Here is a 24746-nt window from a genome sequence, read left to right on the forward strand (position 1 = left end):
ACTACAATTATTAAAAATTAACACATGAAAATCACATAATTTTTCAAAAAAGTTATCTCAAAACTGATTTTTATAAAAAGTTATTCTAAATAACTTTAAATTAAAGTGATTTTTGAAATTTTAATATAAAAACACCAGAGAAAAATATTGAAATACTTATTTAATTTAAATTATTTTAACTTTTCATCCTAATTCCATAACTCAAAAAAATTCTTTAATAAAGTTTCAACTTTTTTACCTCGGTATATTTATTACATTGATTTGAACTTCAACCTACCAAATAAACACTCAAATCCAAACAAGGATAAAACACAATTAATCAATCAAAACAACACTCCGAAAACATGCACAACACAACGCATGGAATTTCAAATCACAACCGTCAATTTCACACGTCCCTCCCAGAAAACCCATCTCATCCATCCGATCCAAATTTCAACGACGTACATCTCTTACGTGTCAATTAAATTCCAATTAAAATCCGCATTTGAAGTCCGAACTATAAATAGACCAAAATAACCCCGGACACTTTTTGTTACTGTCAGTACACCGAGAGAGAGAGAAAATAATCATTCGCGAAAGAGTGAAGAAGCTCTCTGATCTTTCTCCTCCGAATTCTGAATCTGTAAGTTTTGAAACTCTTTTACTTCGTTTTTCTTTGAAACGTTCCGTTTTAGGGTTCAAAGTTTGTGTCTTTGTGTTTTCTGGAGTCAATTTGGTGTTTTGGGTTAGGATTTGAGGTCGAGATTTTTTAGGGCTTTGGATTTTGAAGAGAAATTTCCCAAAAAAGAAAATTTGGTACTTTCGTTGTTTTGATTTGATTTTTTTGGTTTATTTTCGAATATTTGGTTTCCTTAGGGTGTAAATACGAAACATTACGATGTATCGAAGTTAGTTTCTTGCTGTGGCTGTGCTTTACTGTTGGGAATTTTGTTTAGAGTCGCGTGTTTAGGGTTGATCTTTTTAGGGTTATTGTGAGTTTTTTTATGTAGTTAATGTAAACAGAATATTCTAAAGTGAGTTTTTTTTTTGGCTGCCTAATTATACCTGCACCTGAGCTAAATATTATGTTCTCCGTAGCTCCGGCACCTTTGAAAAGAGGTGTGTGTGTGCGTCTGAGTCTGTGTCGGTGTCCAAAATTGAAACCTTTGAAAAAAGTGTCTGGTGCCGGTGTCCAAAACTGACACCTCTAAAGGAAGGTGAAGAAAGGTGTGATTGAGTCAGTGAGTCAGTGTTGGTGTCCAAAACTGACACCTTTGAAAAAAGAAAAGGCGTGTCTGAGTTGGTGTCGGTGTCCAAAATTGACACCTTTGAAAAGAGGTGTGTCAGAGTTAGTGTCGGTGTCCGAAATTGACACCTCTAAAAAAAGATGTGTCTTAGTCAGTGTTGGTGTCCAAAACTGACACCTTTGAAAAAAGAAAAGGCGTGTCTGAGTTGGTGTCGGTGTCCAAAATTGACACCTTTGAAAAGAGGTGTGTCAGAGTTAGTGTCGGTGTCCGAAATTGACACCTCTAAAAAAAGATGTGTCTTAGTCAGTGTCGGTGTCGAAAACTGACACCTCTGCAAAAAGGTGGGTCTGAGTCAGTGTCGGTGTCCAAAACTGACATCAACACTTGTTATTATTGGTGTCAACGTGTTAGTGTTGGTGTTTTGTTTCCGGTGTCCCGTGCTTCATAGATTATGCTTGATTTTTTAATTTGTGAATTGCATTGCTTTGTTTGATTTGTGGTTGGAGCCAATTTTAATGCTCTTCTTGCAATTGGGTTTCATGAAGGAAATCTAATTATTTTGTTATTATCTTTATTGTTTTGGTTGTTGTAAGGGCTGTGGAAAGTGATTTGGCTCCATTGTGGTTCAATTGTTCAAATTGTTGATTGTGATTTAAATTGAAATACCATTCAACTGTAGCCCTATAAGATTTACTTCAATGTTCTATGGAGGCTTAGCATTTTTTAATTATCTTCTTATTTTCCCTTCTTTCTTTGTACTATGCTGTTTGTTGCATGTATTCTAAATGATTTCTGTTATCTGCAGGTTGGTTTCAGTTGTTCAATTGAACAAACTGTTGTGGAGAGTGTCTTTGTGTAAAGTAATTTCTCTAGGTAAATAAGATTGGTATGGGAGAGGAAGAACCAGTGACTGAAGTTGCTAAGACTGATTCAAATGGCGGTAGCGTTGCGGCCAAGACATTAGATGAAGTTGTTGTGAAGAAAGATGTGGGAACTGATGGAGGGAAAGTCTTTGAGAGTAATGGACTCAAGGGAATTGAAGAAGATAAGAAAGCGGATGATGCGGAAGAGGTAAAAGAGGTTGAGAAAGCTGATGTAGTAGAAGAAGTAAAAGAGGATAAGAAATCTGATGTAGAAGTAGAAGAGGATAAGAAAGCTGATGTAGTAGAAGAATTAAAAGAGGATAAGAAAGATAATGAGGCTGATGAAGTAAAAGAGGAGACGAAAGATGATGGGGTGGAGGAAGTAAAAGATGATAAGAAAGATGATGGGGTGGAGGAAGTAAAAGATGATAAGAAAGAGGATAGAGCTGAGGAAGTAAAAGAGGAGAAGAAAAATGATGGGGTGGAAGAAGTGAAAGATAAGAAAAATGATACGGTTGAAGAAGAAAAGGAGGACAGGAAAGTTGATGAGGTGGGAAAAGTGAAAGATGATACGGTGGAAGAAGAAAAAGAGGATAAGAAAGTTGATGAGGTGGAAGAAGTTAAAGATGATGCGGGGGAAGAAGAAAAAGAGGATAAGAAAGTTGATGATGTGGAAGAAGTTAAAGATGAAGGGGTGGAAGAAGTAAAGGAGGATATAAAAGATGGTGCGGTGGAAGAAGTAAAGGAGGATATAAAAGATGGTGAGATGGAAGAAGTAAAGGAGGCTGCAAAAGATGGCGGGATGGAAGAAATAAAAGGGGATAAGGAAATCGAAGGTGCTGAGGAAATAGAGGTGGAAAAGAAAGATAGTGAAAGCGAAGATGTAAAAGAGGATATGGAAGTTGATACTGTAAAAGAAGTTGTGGAGGCTAAGAAAGATGATGATGACATTCAAGAAATAGAAGAGGATGACAAAAATGTTACTGAATCTGAAAATGAGAAAATGGATGTTGATACTGAGGTTAAGGAAACTACAGAAGGTAAAGAAGAAAAGGAAAAAGTTGAATCTGAAAAAGAAGAAGCAGATTTGATGGAAACAGAGGGTAGCATTGAGGAAAAGGAAGAGGGCGATGGAGAGGAGAAAACCGAAGCAGAGGTAGAGGAGAAGGAAGAGGGTGATGGAGAGGAGAAAACCGAAGCGGAGATAGAAGAGAAGGAAGAGGGAGATGGAGAGGAGAAAACCGAAGCAGAGATAGAAGAGAAGGAAGAGGATGATGAAAAGGAGGAATCTGAAGCAGAGACAGCGGAGAAGGAAGAGGGTGATGAAAAGGAGAAAACTGAAGCAGAGACTGAAGAGGAGGGGGAGGAGGAGGAAGATGACAAGGATAGTATTGATAAATCAAAAGAAGAAGATAAGGCAAGGGGTAGTAAGGGTGAGAAAGGATCAAGAAAGCGTGCGAGAGGGAAGGTTAACGAGGAGAAAGTGAAGGAGAAAAGAAATGAACTGAAGCAACTAGAGCCTAAGACTCCTACTAGTGATCGTCCAGTTCGAGAAAGGAAATCAGTTGAGAGGTTGGTAGCAGTAATTGATAAAGACACAAGCAAAGAATTACACATTGAGAAGGTATTTGTTTTTCCATGTCACATTTGAAGTAATTAGCCTTAGCTATGCATTTTTATTTACCTTAATTTGTTTACAGTTTCCTTTTCAAATTGCAGGGTCGTGGCACACCTTTAAAAGATATACCCAATGGTATGGTGCTTCTCTTTGATTTTTTATTTTATTTTATTTTATCAGTAATGGATACATATATATTTTGAGGGTGTGTTTGTTGCACACTTAACTCACCCTCGGTTAAATTTGGCTTACAAGCAAACAATATAGGGTTGCTAGAAACACTTTTCGACACTCTCTCTTGACACTCCCTTTTTTATTGGGGTGAATCCCTAATGGGCCCACCACGTGTTATGTGCGACCCAATTTCAAAGGGGAGACCAACATGTGTTTCACCAAATAAAAGACTGTGTTGAAATATAACATGCCGACTATGTATTCCCTCACATTAAAAGAAAATTTAATATGTGGATCTTCCTTCTCACTCACTGTACATTTAAAGATATTAATAATAGTGGCAAAAATTGGAGATAGTCGATCCTCTTTCTCATGCTTTTTAATGTCATTTTACTGATTTATGTGACTGTTGGAAGATCAATTATAAATCTGATCTTTGGGATCCTTAGGACTTGGAGATAATGGCAGAACATAAATATAGTTTCTTATCATTTAGTAGTTCAATATAGTTTATCCATGCTTTTTAATGTCATTTTACTGATTTATGTGACTATTGGAAGATCAATTGTAAATCTGATCTTTGGAATCCTTAGGACTTGGAGATAAAGGCAGAACATAAATGAACTGTCAAATTGACCTTAGTTCAGCAGTAATAGAAGGAGTTTCCTGTTACATATATATTTAAGTGAAGTTGACCTGATAATATGTTGTAGTTGTTTTGTAGTTTTTATTCTTATTTACATTGGTTACACTGGATACATAACTATGCTTCTTCAGAATAGCTAATAAACTTATGACTCCTGCATTTTTCTTCTATAGTGGCATTTAAGTTATCTAGAAGGAAAACTGATGATAGTCTCAAGTTGCTCCATACAATCCTCTTTGGAAGGAGAGGGAAGGTATATACACTTATTCATTAATTATCTGTGTCTTTTTGTTACACCTGTTTCAAACCACCTTATTGATTTTATTTTGTTTTTCATATCATTGTGGTTCTATAGATCAGGATTTTGTATAGTGCAAGCCTTCACTGTTGAAAAGTTTAACACTTCTATTTGTATGTGATATTTCGGTTATGGAACTGACAAGTCAGACTCATGTTACCCCATGTGACTTTTTTTTTTTAAAAATCCTTTGCAGGCAGTTCAGGTCAAGAGTAATATATTGAGGTTTTCTGGTTTTGTATGGCATGCCAATGAGGTAATTATTACCGCAACAAGTACCTCATATAATACTCCTAACATGCAACTATATCATATAAAATAATTGAAAGGTTTTGTTGATGTGTGTAGTAATTTCTTTTACCGACTTCTTGCCTTTTTTAAAGTCCTTGTCTGCCCATGGTTGTAAAATCCTAATATTGTTTCTACAGGAGAAGCAAATGCTTAAAGTAAAAGAAAAGCTAGACAAATGTCATAGAGAGAAGTTACTGGAATTCTGTGATGTGTTTGACATAACACTTAGCAGCAAGTCAACAATAAAAAAGGTTTGTTGGTTTAGTATCCTTGCTCTTGTTCTTGTTGTGGATGAAACATTAATACATTAATCCCGCCACGTGTTCATGCTTTGGTATGTGTATGCCGAAGGGTTATGAAGAATCTCCGTTTCTTGTATTCATAATGCACTGTATATATGTTCTAGCCCTAAATGGAGACCCTGTTGACTGATACCATTTAACACGCCTTTATTGTTGCCAATGAATTTCTGCATGTGCAGGAAGATATTATTACTAAGCTGATAGACTTTTTGCTTGCTCCTCATGCAACCACAACTGTGCTACTTGCAGAAAAAGAGGTTTACTTTCTTTCGTGTGTTTCAATTTTTTTTTCTAGATGTTATGGAAAATTTCTTTTACTAAGAAAGTATAGTTTCTTGTGCAACATATTCATAGTTTTATGGTTAACCTGCATCAGTCCAGTAAAAAGCGCAAGCGTGTTGTGAAACGAGGTGCATCAAGGCCTAGGACTAGTGCTTCAAGAGGTTCTTCTGCAAAGGTAATAATCTCACTACTTCAACTGCAGCAAATGTGATATTAGCAACTTGATATAATTTGTGAGTGCCTTTTATGCTTGTTTCACTTTCTGCATTGCTTGAAAAGGACTAGTTGTTTTCGTCCTATAACTAGTTGTTTTCCTCCTATGATTAGTTTCGTCCTATAACTAGTTGCTTTCCTCCTATGATTAGTTCAATTTTATTTTGTTTAGTTATAATTGTATAATTAATTTGAAAGTATATATAGTTGTTAATATTGTTGTTTATATTTTGTGGTGTTGAGAGGAAAGTGAGTTTAAATTTTCATTGTAGTTTTCATTTCCAATAAAGTACTAAATAAAAAAGCAACAGGTCCAAAAACAACTTTCGACACTGCTAAACCTATTTTCAAAAAGAGTCGGGTCAAATTCTAGCCATAACGGGCCGGTTTGTATGATGTGGAACTGTGTCGTAAATGGGTTGGGGGTTCTCAGATTTTGGCCAAATCAGAACGAAACAGATCTCTAATTTCACTTGTTTATGATCTTCATCGGTGTGCTGACCTCTCTCCCATCTCCAGCGATCTTTGCATCGATCCAACTCGGTGACTGGTTGAGGGAGCGCAATATTGTACGACCTTAGGAGTTAATGCGCGATCCTGACAATCATGCTCCTGGTCATCGTTCAACCAGTTAAACTGGGTTTGAACTAATGGCTAATAAATAAACATAATAAATTAATATAGTGCTAAACTTCATAGATAATTAATACAAATAATTTATATAGTAAAATTAATATAATTCATCAAGTATAAAGATAAGATTAAAAAAAGAATAGTTTCAGAAAAAGATAATGAACAATATAAGTTTGGCTCAATACAAGTAAACAAAGGCCCAATACTTTTTACTCTCAACTGAGAAACTCTAATTATCTGATTAGCCACAAGCCCACAACACTAGATTTCTTTTCTTGAGACGCGCTGCTACTGCTTCATCTATCTATGGCACCTGACAAAGCTCTCTCCGCAGTTCATGAAGCTCTCTTCAGGTGTTCTGCTACTGCATCTCCTCTCGATGTTGATATGCCATGGCACATGGTGTCTCAATTTGGTTTTTGAAAAACAAATAGAATAATATATATGAGATCTGAAGCTAATTTCCTCTGTACTACTGATTGCTAGTTATGAATGTATTTAACTGTGTATTCTTATATTTTTGTGCTCTTACATATGTGTGATATAAATAAGTTGCTTGTATTGTTTCTCTAAACTTCGACATAACCATACTTCTATCCACCACTGACTTTGTAAGTTTCTCACCTACCGAGTGAAAAGATATTTTGGGTCACCAAATATTGAAATTTAACAGTAATAACTGACATTTATTGAACAATCTCAGGAGAAAGTTCTCAAATCAGAGATTTAGTCGCACAATTACACAAATTATATACATCAGAAAATTACAGAGAGAAATATGAGAAATAGGACTCATTTATACAGTTATTTCTTCCAAAAATTGGAGAGCTTGGCCTTTCCCTTCCATTACCACTGGAAGTAGTAGCTTAAAGGAACAAGGAGCATATAAAAGCTCCTAAGCTTACTTCCTATGAGAGGACAATAGTGCATGTCAATAATATTTTTGTGGGCCAAGATGCATTTAAATAATAAATTGATGAAATTTATGGATGATTAGTCATCAGTGTGGCACAATATTTTATTTTGGAGATGTTGGATTGAAGGTTGTGGTCTTTATGAGGTGCTTAAGTTGAAAAAGGTTAGTGATAAAAGGCTTGGGTGGGGTTTACAAGAGTTTCTCAGATCAATTATCAGTTTCGCCATTTACCCAAAAATAATTTTAATCGGCAAAATAATGTACCAACTCATAATCTGATTATCAATATAATTGATATTACATGTTTGTATGACATTACATTTTATTCAAAATGAAATATCAATTTATGCAATATGTGAAGTTTTAGTTGTTTTTGTTGTGGTCTGCTTCTTATTTCTTAACTTTTGGCTGTATATTTTTCAGAGGCAGAAGAAAACTGAAGGTTCTTCAGGAGTGGAGAAAAAGAGCACAACTGACACAGAAGATGAATCAGAGGGAGAGGAGAAAAATGAAGAAAATGAGGATGAAACCGACAATGAGATTCCTGAGAAATCTGAAGATGAAACTCCAGAGAAATCTGAAAGGGAAGAAAGGGAAGATAAAAGTGATTCTGGGAATGAATCTGATGATGTGAAAAAAAAGAGAAAGCAGTCTAAGTCATCATCTGCTAAGAAAGAGTCCTCCGGAAGAAGCAAAATCGAGAAAACTACGGTCACAAATAAATCTCGCTCACCACCTAAGAGAGCACCTAAGAAATCATCAAATTCCAGACCAAAATCTGACGATGATGTTGATGAAAGTCCAAAGGTATTTTCTAGGAAGAAGAAAAATGAGCAAGGGGGAAAGCAGAAGACATCAACTTCAACTCCAACTAAGTCTTCATCAAAGTCCAAAGAGAAAACGGGTATATGCCATGAGCTCTCCTCCCTTGCTGTCATTATGTCATTTATCACGTTCGGAATTGCATGCCTATTGTGTTTTGTTTGAGAATAATAACTTTCAGCTGAAATGAAACATTTTAACTGTTACTCAACAACTCGGCGTGTTTAATTTTTCTTTTTCCATCAGTAAAAATTTAAATGTTTTTAATTGAAAAACTGATAATATATTCTATAAGTAATCATCTTTACTGTATGCACTAAGCAGAAAAGGTTGCTAAGGGAAAAGGCAAGAAGAAAGAGAAGTCCTCAGGTCCCAGTGATAATCAGTTGCGCGATGCAATATGTGAAATTCTTAAAGAAGTTGACTTCAATACGGTAAGATTTTGGAATTAAAGTATTACTTTTTGTTTGTTGATTTTTTAAGTTTGATTTATAAAATATTTTTAGTTGCAAGGTTCTTCATAATGGTACCTTTATTGACTGGGATGCTGTCAATTTTCCTCGACAGCCTGACAAAGAAGCATAGCTTAAGATATCTTTGCCTTTTCTTTGTCAACATTACTAGAGCTATATTAGATATTTATTTACATTCCATCAATTTATGTATGGATATATCATAAAATTATGGACAGTCTCATAAAATTAGCAAATTGGATGATTAAATGTGCACCATATTTCTTATAGGCTTGAATGTAGCAGCAGATTTGCTACATGCTAACCCCGTGTTATTTTTGGCGGTTGTATGATTCTATGATTCCTTCACATCAGTTGAATTTATAAAACAAAATTGGATGTAATATTGAATATTTCTATGTGCGTTGTTATTGGTAGATTGAACAACTTGGTACTCTACTGAATGTTTCATGTTTTCCAAAATTAATAATCCTTTTCTCTTTTGTAGGCCACATTCACTGACATTCTGAAGTTACTTGGTAAGTTTTCTATTCTCTTTTAACTTCCTTTTTCCACAATATTAATATTTATATCTTTTTCAGTTAAAACTATGAAATAGTGCAACATTTATACCTTTAAGATCAAAACACTTTTATGTGTCTATTTTTGGTTTTTTGCATTTTCTAGTGTCTGCTTATCCTTGCAGCTGAAGGGGTATAGTTTACAGTAGCTCTTTCCCTTAACAATCTAGGATATTCAGTTTTAGGCTGAATCACACTTTTAGTTTCTTTGATATCATTAGTATGCAATATGCAATTTTTTTTGTATGTAATTTTGGTCCTTGGTACTTATTGAACTCTTGAATTTTTGAATTTGGTCTCCTCTATTGGATCTACAATATTCAAAATGACATTTTTTCACCCAATCATTTAAAAGTTTATGATGAATTTGTGATGTTAAATAGTTATAACAGGTGGGACAATTTGGGATTTTTTATTTATGTGAAAACGTTTTGTGAATAAACTGGGTTAGGTCTAGCTTGAGACCAGTCTCCCACAATAAGACGAATCAGGTTTGAATCTAAAGGGATGTCTCATTTAGTGTTACTGTTGGGCTGTGCCACAAACCTTTCGCGGATGCGAAAAAAAGTGTTGTTGAATAAGCTTTGACAAGAAAACTAACAAAATTGCTCATCATTTTCCAGCTAAACAATTTGATGTGGATCTCAACCCCAAAAAGGCAGCTATCAAGCTCATGATTCAGGAGGAGCTGACAAAACTAGCTGAAGAAGCAGATGATGAAGATGAGGACGAAGAAGAGGATACCGAGAAAGACGAAGGCCGGTCTACCGGCCAGGAGTCCTAAGTCTGACTGTGGATTAGACATTACAGCTTGTTGGTTAGGTATTTAGCAAGGCATACTGTAATTCTCATGTACACTTTAAGTTGTGTAGAATTGGCTGTATCTTATTCTTAATTCTTAACATCCTTCGAATCTTAAGATATCAAACATGTATTTGTCATAATTTAGTGCAGCCTTTTGTTTGGCTGCCAGTATGTAGTTTATTGTGTACACCAACGTAATTTTTAGGTTTTTCTTTTCTAGTTTAAACAATTTGTCTATTTAATAAATATCTAACCTTTGAAGTTGACACCTTTCTGTGCATATTCATGTTGGGTGATGAAGAGTCTCTATCTTTCTATTCAATATTTTGATTCATGCCATGATAAGGACCCCTCACCCCACTTGTATTATTTGGTGTTTTAATCCAACATGTCTCTATCTTCCTTTTCTATCATTTGTTTTCAATTTCATATCTGTATTTTTAAAGTTAGGTTTGATTCTTTCATGCACGCATATCTTTTACTTATAGGGATGTCAATTTCTACCTGTATACTGTGGGGGGTTCACTGCCCCCGCTTTGGCCTATTTTACAACACTCCGTTGATGTTTTCTGAACCTATTTTACAACACTCCGTTGATGTTTTCTGAACTGTTACTGTGACCCGCATTGGCCTATTTTACATCGCTTCGTTGACTTTTTCTGAACTGTTAGTAGTATAGAACACACTCAAGGAGTCCTATTTTACATTGCTCTGTTGATGTTTTCTGAGCTGTTAGTAGTGAAGAACACACTGAAGGAGTCCTGTTGGCCAAAGTCTAACGTAAATTGTAGGAGTGCATTATTGACATGTAAGTGGAGCAAGTCAAAAAGGTTTTTGGTACAAACCTTCTCCACCAAGACTAGTGGAGCACCAACAAATCCAATTATATGGTGGAATATGACAGCTAAAGAAACACTCTAGATTAGGTCAATGTTTAAATAGGGTATTTATTTCACTAGGTACAACAGTTAATATGATAATATAACTCTAAAGGTTAGATTCTACAACATAACTTATTATACTTGGCCATGCATATTTTAGAAAGTCAGAATTCTATTGGGGATTATAAAGGAGAGATGAGATGAGTATTGGAAGTCTATTGGGGATTATAAAGGTGAGATGAGATGAGGTAGTATTTTGATCAATGTGTCGTGCATGCTTGATGGAGTTCTTTTAATCTAACTGTTTTTTATTAAAAAAATTATAACTTTCATTAAAAGATGTCAAATAAATACAAATTTACAGCTCCTATGGGGAAAGAGATATTATTAGCGCTCCACTTATATTTTGTGAAAAAGATGTTTGAAAGAGCATCTATATGGCATATTGAGTTTTGGAGAATTAACGGCTCGAAAGATGAGATGTTTGAATATTTTAAAATGAAGGAAGTAAAATACAAATAAGTAGAGTTTAATGCAACATAAAAGGTCCGTTTGTTTGGAAAATGTTTTTGGGTTAAATATACAAAAACTTTTTGTAATATGAAATTCGTTTTCTTCTTTTTATAATTTTTTTTTTCAAACACCCTCTTAAAATATAAAAATACTATGTTTTTTTCTTCCTAAATGTAAAATTTATCCAATGTAATATATATTTTTTTGTTTGAATTTTACCCTCTGATTTGGTGTTTAAATTGCACGCTTAGGGGGAAATTCAAACAAAAAAATATTATAGGGAGAAACTAAAAAAAAAATTATAAGGGGGATAAAGTAAATTTCACCTGGGTGAAAAATGGTATTAACCCTTCTTTTTTAAAAAATAAAATTTTATAGTGTTTCATAGTTCTGTAAAATAAATTTACAAAATTTTTTTTATAAAAATTTCAAATGAAAATTTGGTTTGAATAATTATTTTTAAAATATTATTTTAATATTTCATTTTTTTATTAAATTTCTTTTTAATATCAAATTTTCAAAAAATTACTTTCTGAGAGAGTAATTAAGCTTTGCTTTTCAACCATTTCCATGACAAAATTTTAGCTTCTTCAACTATATGCTCAACTGATCTATTTTTTTCTCTAAAAATTTCTCATTACACGCTTTCCAAATTATTAAAATACAAGCACACCAGATAACAATAAATTTTTCTGTCTTGATTCTTCATGTTCCGTACAATCCGCTGAAATGTTGAAAGTTTGGAATAATTGAATTGTGTAACACAGTAAAAATGCTTAACCATCGGGTGATTGCCGCCCACACACGCTAGTGTAAATCACACTAAAAAAAATATGAGAAGTACTTTCTATAGACCTGCAACCAAATGAAAATTTTGTTTGAGAACTGTTCAACACTCCTCTATTGTGAAGGTTATCCTTAGACTAAATTCTGATTTGAAATAATTGCCACACGAAAACTGCTACCTTTAAAAGGACGGATTTGTTCAAACTTCTACGAGTTTTAGTCTTTCAACGTTAATCGAGTTCTCCATAATTAAGTTTTACGCTTCTTTAACGTTATATATTTCCGAGTCCCATGTCCAATTATCTACTTTCTCAGTATTAATGACAATTTTTTAAAGTTTTCCTCCAATTTCACCTCTAATGTGGACTCTTCTCAAGATAAATTCTTATTCCAATTGAAGTTCCATTGACCTGTACCTATTTTCAAATCCTTTACTCTCAGATTTTTATCTTGACATATTGCATACAATCTATCTCGCATCTGTTGGAAAAAAACAAAGCATAGAGAAAAAAGAGGAACAAAATAACAACACAAGAGATTAATGTGGAAACCCCAAAACCGAAGAAAAAACCACGATCATTGTCGAATGACAACTATAAAATAACACTATGTGAAATTGTTACAACACATAAACTATCCTCAACCACCCCAAGGTCCCAATATAACCGCACACTCCAAAGCAAGTATTTAACTACCCCTCACAATACTCTAAAACAAGAGTATAAGAGAAAATATAAAAAGTCAAATACAAGCTTAAAGTGCTTTTGATTGGTACATCTTGTAAAGAAAAACTTGAGTCCTGTATATAACTAAACGATGTGGGACTTTTTAAACATGTAGATTTTTAACCAACCCCAACAATCTCCACCTTGATTGAAAATAATACATTAACTTTCACCGTCTTCATCGACAATCATAATCCACCATAAAGAGTATATTCTGTTGAAGCTAAACCACTACAAGAATTTTCATATTGTTTTCACCGACAATCATAATTTTAAAAACTATCATACTCCACCTAACCAAGAATATACTTCACTTGAAACTAAACCACTTCATAAATTTTCACATGTTAAAAACGAGGTTAAAACTTTATGGTGCAACTTTCATGTTGGTAGGAAGCTCTTCAACGATCGACATAATCTCATAACTCATTTTGCATCAATAGCCATGGGTTAATTCCTAGAAATAACTCATCCTTTTCCATGACAACAAAAACGTCACGAGTACACACTTCTCAATTTTTAGATAAGATCACCCTCTCTCATAGTGAGAGATACAATACTAGCATTTGACTCAGAGCCCTTCTCTGAGCTGCCCCATCAAGACACCTATATATATATATATATATATATATATATATATATATATATATATATATATATATATATATATATATATATATATATATATATATATATATATCCAATCTTTCCACATTTTCAACATTTCACACATGTTCCAATGATTTCTTCACATAAGACATTCCTCTAACAACCAACACCGAGTTTGAAGAAGTATTATCCTCACTCTTTAATCTTCTTTCTTCAGAAATAATTTTACTAGCACTTTCATCAAAACTCAAAGTTTCGTTCCCATATATCAAAATATGTTTAATATGCTCATAGGAAGATGGAAGAGACCATATGAATCTCAAAGTTTTATCTTCATCATCAATCTTGATTCTAATAGTTTTAAATTCATGAACAATACCATTTAGAACACTTAGATGATCAAATACTTTTGTATGCTCATTCAACAATAAACGATTTGATATATCCTTTTCTTGATATAGCCCTTCAAGTTTCTTCTAAAGCTCTTTGGCTGACGGCGTATGAAGAACATTCACAAAGAATATTCTTAGCCAAAGACATGCAGATTGTACTCGAAACTCTCAGATATAGTTCCTCCCATTTCTCGTTGTCCATGTTAGAAATATTTTCTTTCAACACCTTGTGTAATCCTAATTGAATCAAAACATCTTTGACTTGAATTTTTTACAAGGCAAAATTGATTTTTCCATCAAAATAACAACACAAGAGATTAACGTGGAAACTCAAAACCGGAGAAAGAACCACGATCATTGTCAAATGACAATTAGAGAATAACACTATGTAAAAATTGTTACAACACATAGACTATCCTCAACCATCCCAAGGCCTCAATACTCCCACACTCTTTAAAACAAGTATTTAACTACCCCTCACAACACTATAAAACAAGAGTATAAAATAACCTATAAAAAGTCAAATATAAGTTTAAGTGCTTTTAACTAATATATCTTGTAAAAAAAACTTCATCTTTCTTCACAAAACCAAACAATATGAGACTTTTTCAACATGTATATTTTCAACTAACTCCAATAACATTATCATACAATCTATCCGGTTGAGTTTGAGAGTTAAGGAAAAGCCATCTATATTGCATCATCAACATGACAATTTAAAACAATGGTCATTGGTCGGTGATCCACTTGATGATGTAGTAGATCAAGATTGAAAAATCATAATGAATATGTGTTTTGATTACTATTGAATAATAAAAATTTGAGTGAAGACCCATTTTAGTCCCTCGCAAATATTACACGATTCAAATTAGTCCTTCACAATAAAATAGACCAAATTTAATCCCTTATAAAATTTAACCGGATCATATTAGTCCTTCTGTTAATATTTTTCTCAAACCGATTTTTTCTTAATTTTAAATCGTGACTGGACTGCCACGTTGGATTTTATTTATTTTTCATTTTTTAAATACTAAATTGATTTTATTTTTAATTTCATTTTTAAACAATTATAAATTAATAATATAAAAAATCCAAAATTGTTTCTTATAAAGAGTTGAACTCAGACCCATGTGGTTAATCTTAAACAATTCTAAATTTAAAATAAAAAATACAAAAATTTATCAATATGGTCTCGAACCTAAGTCTCTTCAGATTAAATGACAGTCAGTTTAATATAATAGAAATTGATTTGTCAATTTGTAAATGATAGTCATTTTACTAACAATAGAAATTGATTTGTCTAGTTGTTATTGATAGTCATTTTACTAATCGTAGAAATTGATTTGTCTAGTTGTAAATGATAATCATTTTATTAACAATAGAAATTGATTTATCTAGTTGTAAATGATAGTCACTTTACATACAATAGAATTTGATTTGTCTAGTTGTAAATGATAGTCACTTTATTAAAAATAAAAATTGAATTGTCTTGTTGTAAATGATAGTCACTTTATTAACGATAGAAATTGATTTGTCTAGTTGTAAAGTGAAAATCATTTAACTTGAAGGACTTGGATTTGAAACCGCATAGGTAAAAATTTATGTATAAAATTTGTTAATATTAGTAGAAATAATGAAAATTACTTGTTTAAAAATTACTTTGTAAGAAACAATTTTGGCTTTTTTGATATTATTCATTGATAATTGTTTAAAAATGAAATTAAAAATAAAAATTAATTTAGTATTTTAAAAATAAAAAATTAAAAAAAAAATCGACGTGTCAGTCCAGTCACGGTTTAAAAGTATGAAAAGAACCAGTTTAGAAGTAGGAAAAAACGGATTTGAGAAAAATATTAGCAGAAGGACTAATATAATCTGGTTAAATTTTGTAACTGATTAATTTGGGTTAATTTTTTTGTGAGGGACTAATTTGACTCGTGTAATATTTGTGAGGGACCAAAATGGATTTTCACTCTAAAAATTTAAAAATGATGAAGATGTTAATGATTAATTAAACATTTTGGAAGAGAAATGACGTTGAATAGTTTATGAGTATTGATTAGTTGGGAAAAATATGGAATAAAATAAAAAATTGATTAATTGAAACAATCTAAAAAAAGTTAAAAGTAAATTAATATTATTGTTTTAAAATAACTTGATTATTTGTTATTGTAGGTAAAAAAAATACAACTTTCCCATGGTAGATTAAAAGTTGCTTCTCTAGATTAAACAACACCATGATTCGGGGCAAAAGAAACTCTCTCAATAGAGAGCTATGAGATTTAGTAGTTGAGTTTGAGAGTTAAGGAAAAGCCATCTATCTATATCACATCATCAACATGATAATTTAAAACAATGGTCCATTGGTCGGTGATCCACTTGGCAATTTGAAAATGTTTATTAATGGTGCTGCTACATTTGTCACTTTCCAAGTTGCCAACATGCATGTGACAACACTCACTATAAATAGTGCCATACCATGTTTGAATTTAAAGGTCCAATTAACCATTAATTAAGTTTAAGGTTTTTATACCTGAACTTAAGGAATGAAATTAATATAGTAATTTCTATAAAAAGAAAATGTACTAGTGTATAATTTCTGTCTGACTAAATTAGTACTTCAATGTATTATTTTTTATTTTAAAATTTTAAAAAATTAATAATAATAATCAAGAGTATTAAAAAAACTACATTATTATGAGTATATTATAAAATAAATTAATATTTTATATGTTCACACTTTCTATAATTTCAATAGTTCCTATTTATTTTTCTTTGAGAATATAATTTTGTGTGCAAAAGCACCATTTCGACAAAGTTTATTGTTATCGAAATATTTTGTGTGCCCAAATTTGTATAGTTGTCCAAATGGCGAAGAAGTGTATCTCGACAGAAATTTAGACTTAGTTTTATTTTGTGTTTTAAACTGAATTAGGTTAGTTGGAGATTGTTTGGTGTTCAAGCAATCTCACCCTATAAACAGGGAGGTACTCTATGATTGTAAAAAAAGCAATTGCGTAGAGAAAAGATAGAATAAAATCTCAGTTGAGAGCAGAGAGAAACTCTGCAAAAATATTCTTCTTCTTCCCCTTTTCTCTTAAGCTCTAATTTTTTTCCTCAATTCATCTTTTCTTTTCTTCTTTCATAATCATTGTGCAACAGAATCATCTTGAAACCAAAGTGTGGTTGATTCACTCGAGTGAAGAGTGAAGAGCAAGAGACGAAATGAATAGGAAGAACTGATTCCTGTTCATCAAGATTGATTCAGAATTCTCCAACATCAGGTATCTAGAGCACTGGCAGTGTGATTCTTGAGAAGCATATCGCGATGAATCATTCGAACGAGCATTTTCCAGCAAGTCTTTCAATTCTGAAAGATAAGAATTATGAGATTGGTGTAAGCAGATGAATATTGTTTTTTGTTAACATGTTCTTTGGGATCTTGTGAAGGAAGGAGTAACGCCACTTGTAGAAAACGTGACAGATGAACAAAATGTTGCACACAAAGAACTGGAGAAGAAAGATTATAAAGCTCTATTTATAATTCATCAGTGTGTTGATCCAGATAATTTTGAAAAGCTGAGTGATGTTGAATTAGCGAAAGAGGCATGGGAAATTTTTGAGAAATCGTTTGGAGGCGCTAAGAAGGTGAAAGAGGTGAGGTTACAAACTCATAAAAGAATGTATGAATTGCTTCAAATGGAAGAAAATGAAAGCGTAATTGGTTTGTTCACTAGGGTTACGAAACTGGTGAATCAAATCAAGGTATGTGGAGAAACGTTGACATCAAGATCAGTTGTTGCAAAGATCTTGAGGTCATTCGCTCCAAAATTTAATCATGTGGTAGTAGCCATAGAAGAATCGAAAGATTTTTTAACATTGAAAAAGGAAGAGCTTCGAGGGATGTTTGAATGTCATGAACAAAGAAAGGTTGAAAGAGCTGCAAGTAAGTCGAAGAGTGATATGGATTTGCAGGCTCAATCAGCAAGAGAAAAGAAAGGAAAATGGTTCGACAACAAAGGTAGAGGAGGTTACAACAATTTGACTGGTAGAGGAAACCAACAAGAAGGAAATTCGTCGAACCAAAGAAGAACCTCATACCAAAGCAACCACAAAAATGGTGTTTTAGGTAGAGGAAGAGGTGATGGATGAAAACCTGACAAAAGTCATATTCGGTGTTTCAATTGTTAGAAGTATGGTCACTACTCTAATGATTTTCTTGAAAATCAAAAGAATCAAGAAAATGATGCAATGCTTGCAAAGCATGAAGAAGAAGAAGAAGAAGAGATATTGTTGATGGTCACAATAAAAGATGAAGAAAATTCAAGGACCAATGGTACTTGGACTCAGGATGCATATCACACATAACTGGTAGGAAATATTGGTTTGTCAACATAACACCTTCGATGAAGAACATGGTGAGAAGTATGTTGAAATCTAAGCACTCACCTAAAGAATTTTGGGGAGAATCTGTGTTGACTGCAACATACATTTTGAATAGATGATGGACGAAGAAAATAGAAGGAATCACGCTAGAAGAATATTAGGCTAGTGTCAAGCCTATCTTAAGTCATCTGAAAGTATTTGGATCTATAGCACATAGACATGTGCCTAATCAGTTGAGAAGAAAACTTGATGATAAATCGAATCAAATGATCCTAATAGGATATTATTTGACTGGTGGAAACAAACTATTTGATCCAGTGAATAAGCAAGTTGTGATCAGCAAGGATATGATTATAAATGAACTTAAGGAATGAGATTGGAATAAAAGCTAATTCTGTTTGCTCATTCTAATTGCACCATTTTCTTATAAAATGCTAAAAGCTCAACCATTAAGTTAGATACAATAATTTTTAATTGATGAGCAAATAAAAAAAGCCCTTATTTAAAGTTTTAATCAGAGTTTTTCATTTATTTAACCTTCAAACAATGTACTACCTTGATTACCACGTAACTTTGATAAAGACTTCTCCTTTTGAGGGAATGACAATACAATGCCGTACATCCTTTTGTACAGACCATTGGATGCGAACGTTAGTTAAACACGATATATATATATATATATATATATATATATATATATCCACTATAGACTTATCTTCTTATCCTACTAAGAGGTTATTTGATCATTAAAGATCAGAGAAGTTGATACCATCCTCAACGAACGTTTGCTTTAATCACAATCATTGATATACACCATTAGTGAACATCCTTGGATCACCAACATCATTTCAGAAAATCACGATTGCATAATCTAAAGTATGCACTTTTCTTTACACAATTAACACTTCATTAAAACTGTAAAATATCCCTCCAAAACATATTAGATTTGCACCTTACGTACCCAAATTTTCATGGGTCCTGGTATGTTAGTAGTTGTAAGAGGTCCAGGGTTATTACCTTTAGACCCTATCAATTTATTAAAACAAAATGACTATAGATGGCAAAACCTATTGCAATGGGAACATTTATAGGCATTGTTGATTTTCTTTCTTCATATTTAATCCCCTACCATGAGTTCTACCAGACTTAAACCCTGATCCAGTTTTATTTAAGGAAGGTCTTTGACTTGATAGAATGAAGTAAAGGTTTTCTTTCCCCTTAGTAAATTTACTTAGGGTTTCATGCAAATTTTTTACTTTTTTTTCATTGATACACAAGTCTCACATGTTCCATCTAGGTTTCTAATATTAGGTATTTCGTGCCTAAGTGTTGCATTACTCATTTCTAGAAATTCAAGATAATCTTTAAGGTGTAAGTTACGCTTATTTGAACAATTGCTTGTATGATAACTTTGTTACCTCATGGTCATTCTTCTTGGATGGACGAAGATTCTCCAAAGGTTCTACTCAAGGTTCATTCTTCGAGGTTCCTTGTTGATGTCAAATCTCTGAGTGTGTTGTTCATTGGGATTTCTTCTCTTCTCTTATCTCAAATATTCCACTAGATGAAGCTTCTTCTTCATATTCTCTTCTAGATGAAGTTCCTCAAATTGACGTTGAATCTTCTAAGGATCGTTCAACTACCAAGATTGTTCTTTCGAAGGAGATTTTTGGAGTTGATTTGTCTTCACAAGAGTTTGCTGATTAAGTTTCTAGGAATTCTTCTAGACTTGATCTAATGCCTTCATCATTTGCAGTTGAATTTATTAATTTAACTTCTCAACGATTTCTTCCTTGTTGGATTTTTCTTGAAAGTTACAAGCATTCTCATCTCTCGATTTAAGGATTGGATTTGGTTTTTTATTCAAATTCATAAGTCTTATATATTTTTTAGTAACAAAGGTTCTAATATTTTTTCCAACATTTCTAAATTTAGAGAGGAATTTATGAATGAAACATTCATCGTCTTTGCCTTGTGTATTCATTCAATCTTGTTCGACACTAGGAGAAACTCCATATATCATTTCGAGAGTGTCCCACATTCTCTTGACAAATTCACAATTATTAACATAAAAGAATTGATTTTCATCTAAGGACATAACTACAAAAGTTTAGTTTTAAAATCAATTTCAAACTTTTTCTTTTCCTCTATGGTCCAAAGGAAATATGGTTCATCTCATACTTCTCCATTAACATGATGAGTAGGGATAAACAAACCATTGATAATAGTTCATAACTTTGAATGAAAATTTTAAATCTAGCTTTCCATATTTCAAACCTATCATCATTAAATGGTGGAGGTGTGTTTAGCAAAGTCTTGTAAAAATCAATGTTGGAAGTCATCCTCCTCACGAGATGAATAATTTTTGAACAAGAGTTAGGATCCGATGCCACTTGTTGAACATGTGACTCCATACAGAAGAGGGGGCGTGAAATATGAAGGTTTGAAAAACGATAGTAAAACAATGTTATTTTCTAAATTATAGTTTGAAATTTTTTTCTAAAAAACATTTGGATATGCAACGAAAAATAAGAATAAAGAAAATAAGCAGAAAGTAAAAAAGTTAACACCAGAGTGTTGAAATAAGTGTAAAATAAGCAGGAAAATAGATAACACTAGAGATTTATAGAGGTTCGATTTTAATGAAGTGACTTACTCCTCTCCCTAAGAATTATTCTTGAGAGTATTCAATAATGATTGAGAGCTTTTTGAAGGTTAAGCCCACTAACCCCATTACACAAGGAAAATAGAGATTTAGGTTGACTTCCCAAATAATGAACTGAGGAATGAAGCGTTTAGTCTTCATGCCAAACAATGAACATAGATTTGATTAGTTAGTCTTTAAGAAAAATTGAGATTTTGCTCTGGCTAATCTCAAACCAAGTTGGAGTTTTGAGTTGGCTATCCTTCAAACTGAATATAGGTTTTGCACGGGCTGAACACGAACTGAAACAAGATTTTTACCGGGTGATATGGAATCTACTGAGCTTTTATATTCTTTGAACTCATAAATTTGAGATTTCATACCGGGCTGATCTCAAACCGTTGTTCGAGAGTTTGGAGGGGAGAGCTTTGAAAAAGGGGAGGATGAGTGAAAAATATAGAAGGAATTAGATGAAGAGGATTTTGAGGGATTTATTTTATTAAAAAAACAAAAATCTCCCTCATTTAGGTTGTTATAGTATTTCAAAAATTAAAAATATGTTAATAATGAGTCATCTTTTATCATTCTATTCAAAATAGTTTTTTTTTTCAAAAAAAGGTTAAAATTTTATTTATATTTTTATAAAAAATCTTTTTTCAAGCCCCCCCCCTCCAAACTCCAAACAAAGTTTTTCTTTAATGGAGGAGCTCATGGGCCAAACAAAGATGTATACTAATTAAAAAAAGAGTTTTTATACACGTTTAGCTTCAAACCCAAACAATTACTTCTTAAGGAAAAATAATATACTCTAGAGGGAAAAGCCCTTGCTCAATTTACAATAAAGCCCTTGCCGAAAACAATTTCCTCACTAAACTCAAGAGCATTTTTCAAAGTTCTATGACTAAAAACATGTGAGAGAAAGAGAAGCAATTTAGAGTGATGTTGAGAGAGAGAGAGAGAAAGAGAGAGAGAGAGAGATATCTCACGTTTTGTGATGTGTTTAAAATGAAAGGAAATGCCTCTATTTATAGGCTAAAAAATGGTTCATTTTAGGAAAAATTCCATGGGAAAAATAAGTAACTTACTAGATTATCTAATCGATTAGGTACATGCAGTAATCGATTATTGCTTCCCAAACTGGAAGGTTTTGATAGAGAGGCATTACCATTCATTAAGATACTGTCATAATTGATTATGGACTTGATTCGCTCTCATCTAATCGACTAGGCATTTGTTCTAATCAATTAGATAGTTTAAAAAGTTATCCCTATCAATCTGACAGTTCTCAATTCATCTGGCTAGGTTCCAAAAACATTTCTTGGTGATTTTGTTTGAAAAAGAGAGGCTTCAAAAAACGTCTTGTGTTTATTTTCCTTAATGCTTCCAAAAAATCTCTTGTGTTTTTACAATACTCTAAATACTCAAACATACACAATTAAACGAGCTTTCAAACTTACTCTCTTTCACACTCTAAAGTTTCAAGTCCTTTTACTGTTAGAACAAGATTTGTTCTTATCAATTATCTTAGTTTTGATGATAACAATTATATGAATTTTGCTTAAGATAATATGGTACTCTAATCCAATGCAATTTCCCTTTCAGGAAATATATATAAAGAGTACGCATAATTCAGCGCTCAGAAGCTTTGTCTCAAATGGTTCAGCATGCAACATCAGAACATGGTCTGGCAAGACATCAGAAGATGGTCGAAGCAGAATCAGAACATGGGTCTATGGAAGCATCAGAAGAACAAGAGATCAGAAGCACTGAAGCTCAGAAGATGGTATCACGCTCAGAAGCACTTCAAGATCAGAAGATCAGAAGATGCTATGCACCAAGCTGTTTTGACTCTGATGATATTCAAACGTCGTATTCACAAACATCAGATCAGAAGGAAGTACACGTGGCAGACTACGCTGACTGACAAAAGGAACGTTAAAGCTACTAAAGGCTACGTCAGTAGACACAGCGTGAACAAGGCTCGAGGTAGTTGACAAAAGCGTATAACATTAAATGCGATGCTGTACGGAACACGCAAAGCATTAAATGCATTCAACGGTCATCTTCCCAACGCCTATAAATATGAAGTTCTGATGAGAAGCAAGGTGACCAATTCTTAACAACTCTGAACGAAAATAAACTTGCTGAAACGCTATTCAATCAAAGCTCAGAATCTTCATCAACTCACTACATTGCTGTTGTAATATTTTAGTGAGATTAAGCTTAAACGTTAAGAGAAATATCACAGTTGTGATTATCGCTTTTAAGAAGCATTTGTAATACTCTTAGAATTACATTAAGTTGTAAGGAACTAGAGTGATCGTGTGGATCAGAATACTCTAGGAAAAGTCTTAGGAGTGAACTAAGCCTAGAGTGATCGTGTTGATCAGTAGACTCTAGAAAAGTCTTAGAGGGTATCTAAGCAGTTGTTCCTGGAGTGATCAGTGTGTGATCAGAAGACTCTGGAAGACTTAGTCGTGGACTAAGTGGAAAACCATTGTAATCCGTGCGATTAGTGGATTAAATCCTCAGGTTGAGGTAAATCATCTCTGCGGGGGTGGACTGGAGTAGCTTCGTTAACAGCGAACCAGGATAAAAATAATTGTGCAATTTATTTTTATCGTCCAAGATTTAAAGTCACACTTATTCAATCCCCCCCTTTCTAAGTGTTTTTCTATCCTTCAATTGGCATCAGAGCGCCGGTTCTAAGGTGCAAGCACTTAACCGTGTTTAGAAAAGATTCAGGAAGAGAAAAACGCTTCAGTAAAAGATGGTTGATGAAAGTGAAAAGTCTACACCTACACCTGCATCTACATCTGGCTCTGCTGAGCAATACAACGGTAACAATGGTTATACTAGACCGCCGGTATTTGATGGTGAAAACTTTGAATACTGGAAAGATAAACTGGAAAGTTACTTTCTGGGTCTAGATGGTGATCTATGGGATCTTCTGATGGATGGTTACAAACATCCAGTAAATGCCAGTGGCGTAAAGCTGTCAAGGCAAGAAATGAATGATGATCAAAAGAAGCTTTTCAGGAATCATCATAAATGTAGAACTGTTTTGCTGAATGCTATCTCTCATGCTGAGTATGAGAAGATATCTAACAGGGAAACGGCCTATGACATATATGAGTCCTTGAAAATGACTCATGAAGGAAATGCTCAAGTCAAGGAGACTAAAGCTCTAGCTTTAATCCAGAAGTATGAAGCCTTCAAGATGGAGGATGATGAAGACATTGAAAAGATGTTTTCAAGATTTCAAACTCTTACTGCTGGATTGAGAGTTCTTGACAAGGGATACACCAAGGCTGATCACGTAAAGAAGATCATCAGAAGCTTACCCAGAAGATGGGGTCCTATGGTGACTGCATTCAAGATTGCAAAGAATCTGAATGAAGTTTCTCTAGAAGAGCTTATCAGCGCCTTGAGAAGTCATGAAATATAGCTGGACGCAAATGAGCCTCAAAAGAAAGGTAAGTCTATTGCATTAAAATCCAATATCAAGAAATGCACTAACGCTTTTCAGGCTAGAGAAGAAGATCCTGAAGAATCAGAATCTGAAGAAGAAGATGAACTGTCCCTGATCTCCAGAAGGCTAAATCAACTCTGGAAGACCAAGCAAAGGAAGTTCAGAGGCTTCAGAAGTTCAAGGAAATTTGAACGTGGAGAATCTTCTGATGATA

General features: G+C 33.3%; 1 protein-coding gene across 1 annotated transcript; it reads left to right on the forward strand.

The window, feature by feature from the left end:
• The first annotated feature begins 476 nt into the window (after nt 1-476).
• LOC131625014 (DEK domain-containing chromatin-associated protein 4-like) lies at nt 477-10404 on the forward strand. The gene is made up of 12 exons (XM_058895932.1): nt 477-625; nt 2035-3716; nt 3812-3845; nt 4704-4783; nt 5025-5084; nt 5257-5370; nt 5601-5678; nt 5798-5878; nt 7889-8369; nt 8612-8721; nt 9248-9278; nt 9944-10404. Exons 2-12 carry the CDS (start codon nt 2118-2120, stop codon nt 10102-10104), a joined length of 2829 nt encoding a protein of 942 aa, XP_058751915.1. The 5' UTR covers nt 477-625; nt 2035-2117; the 3' UTR covers nt 10105-10404.
• The last annotated feature ends 14342 nt before the right edge of the window (nt 10405-24746 follow it).

This window comes from Vicia villosa, unplaced genomic scaffold (assembly GCF_029867415.1).
Source record: "Vicia villosa cultivar HV-30 ecotype Madison, WI unplaced genomic scaffold, Vvil1.0 ctg.000177F_1_1, whole genome shotgun sequence".
NCBI lineage: Eukaryota > Viridiplantae > Streptophyta > Magnoliopsida > Fabales > Fabaceae > Vicia > Vicia villosa.

Excerpts from the sequence above, each read along its gene's own strand:
- LOC131625014 (XM_058895932.1), top strand. The coding sequence starts at position 2,118 with ATGGGAGAGGAAGAACCAGTGACTGAAGTTGCTAAGACTGATTCAAAT. Across the intron at positions 3,717-3,811 it reads AAGAATTACACATTGAGAAG|GGTCGTGGCACACCTTTAAA; the intron begins GTATTTGTTTTT and ends TTCAAATTGCAG. Across the intron at positions 8,370-8,611 it reads AAAGTCCAAAGAGAAAACGG|AAAAGGTTGCTAAGGGAAAA; the intron begins GTATATGCCATG and ends TGCACTAAGCAG.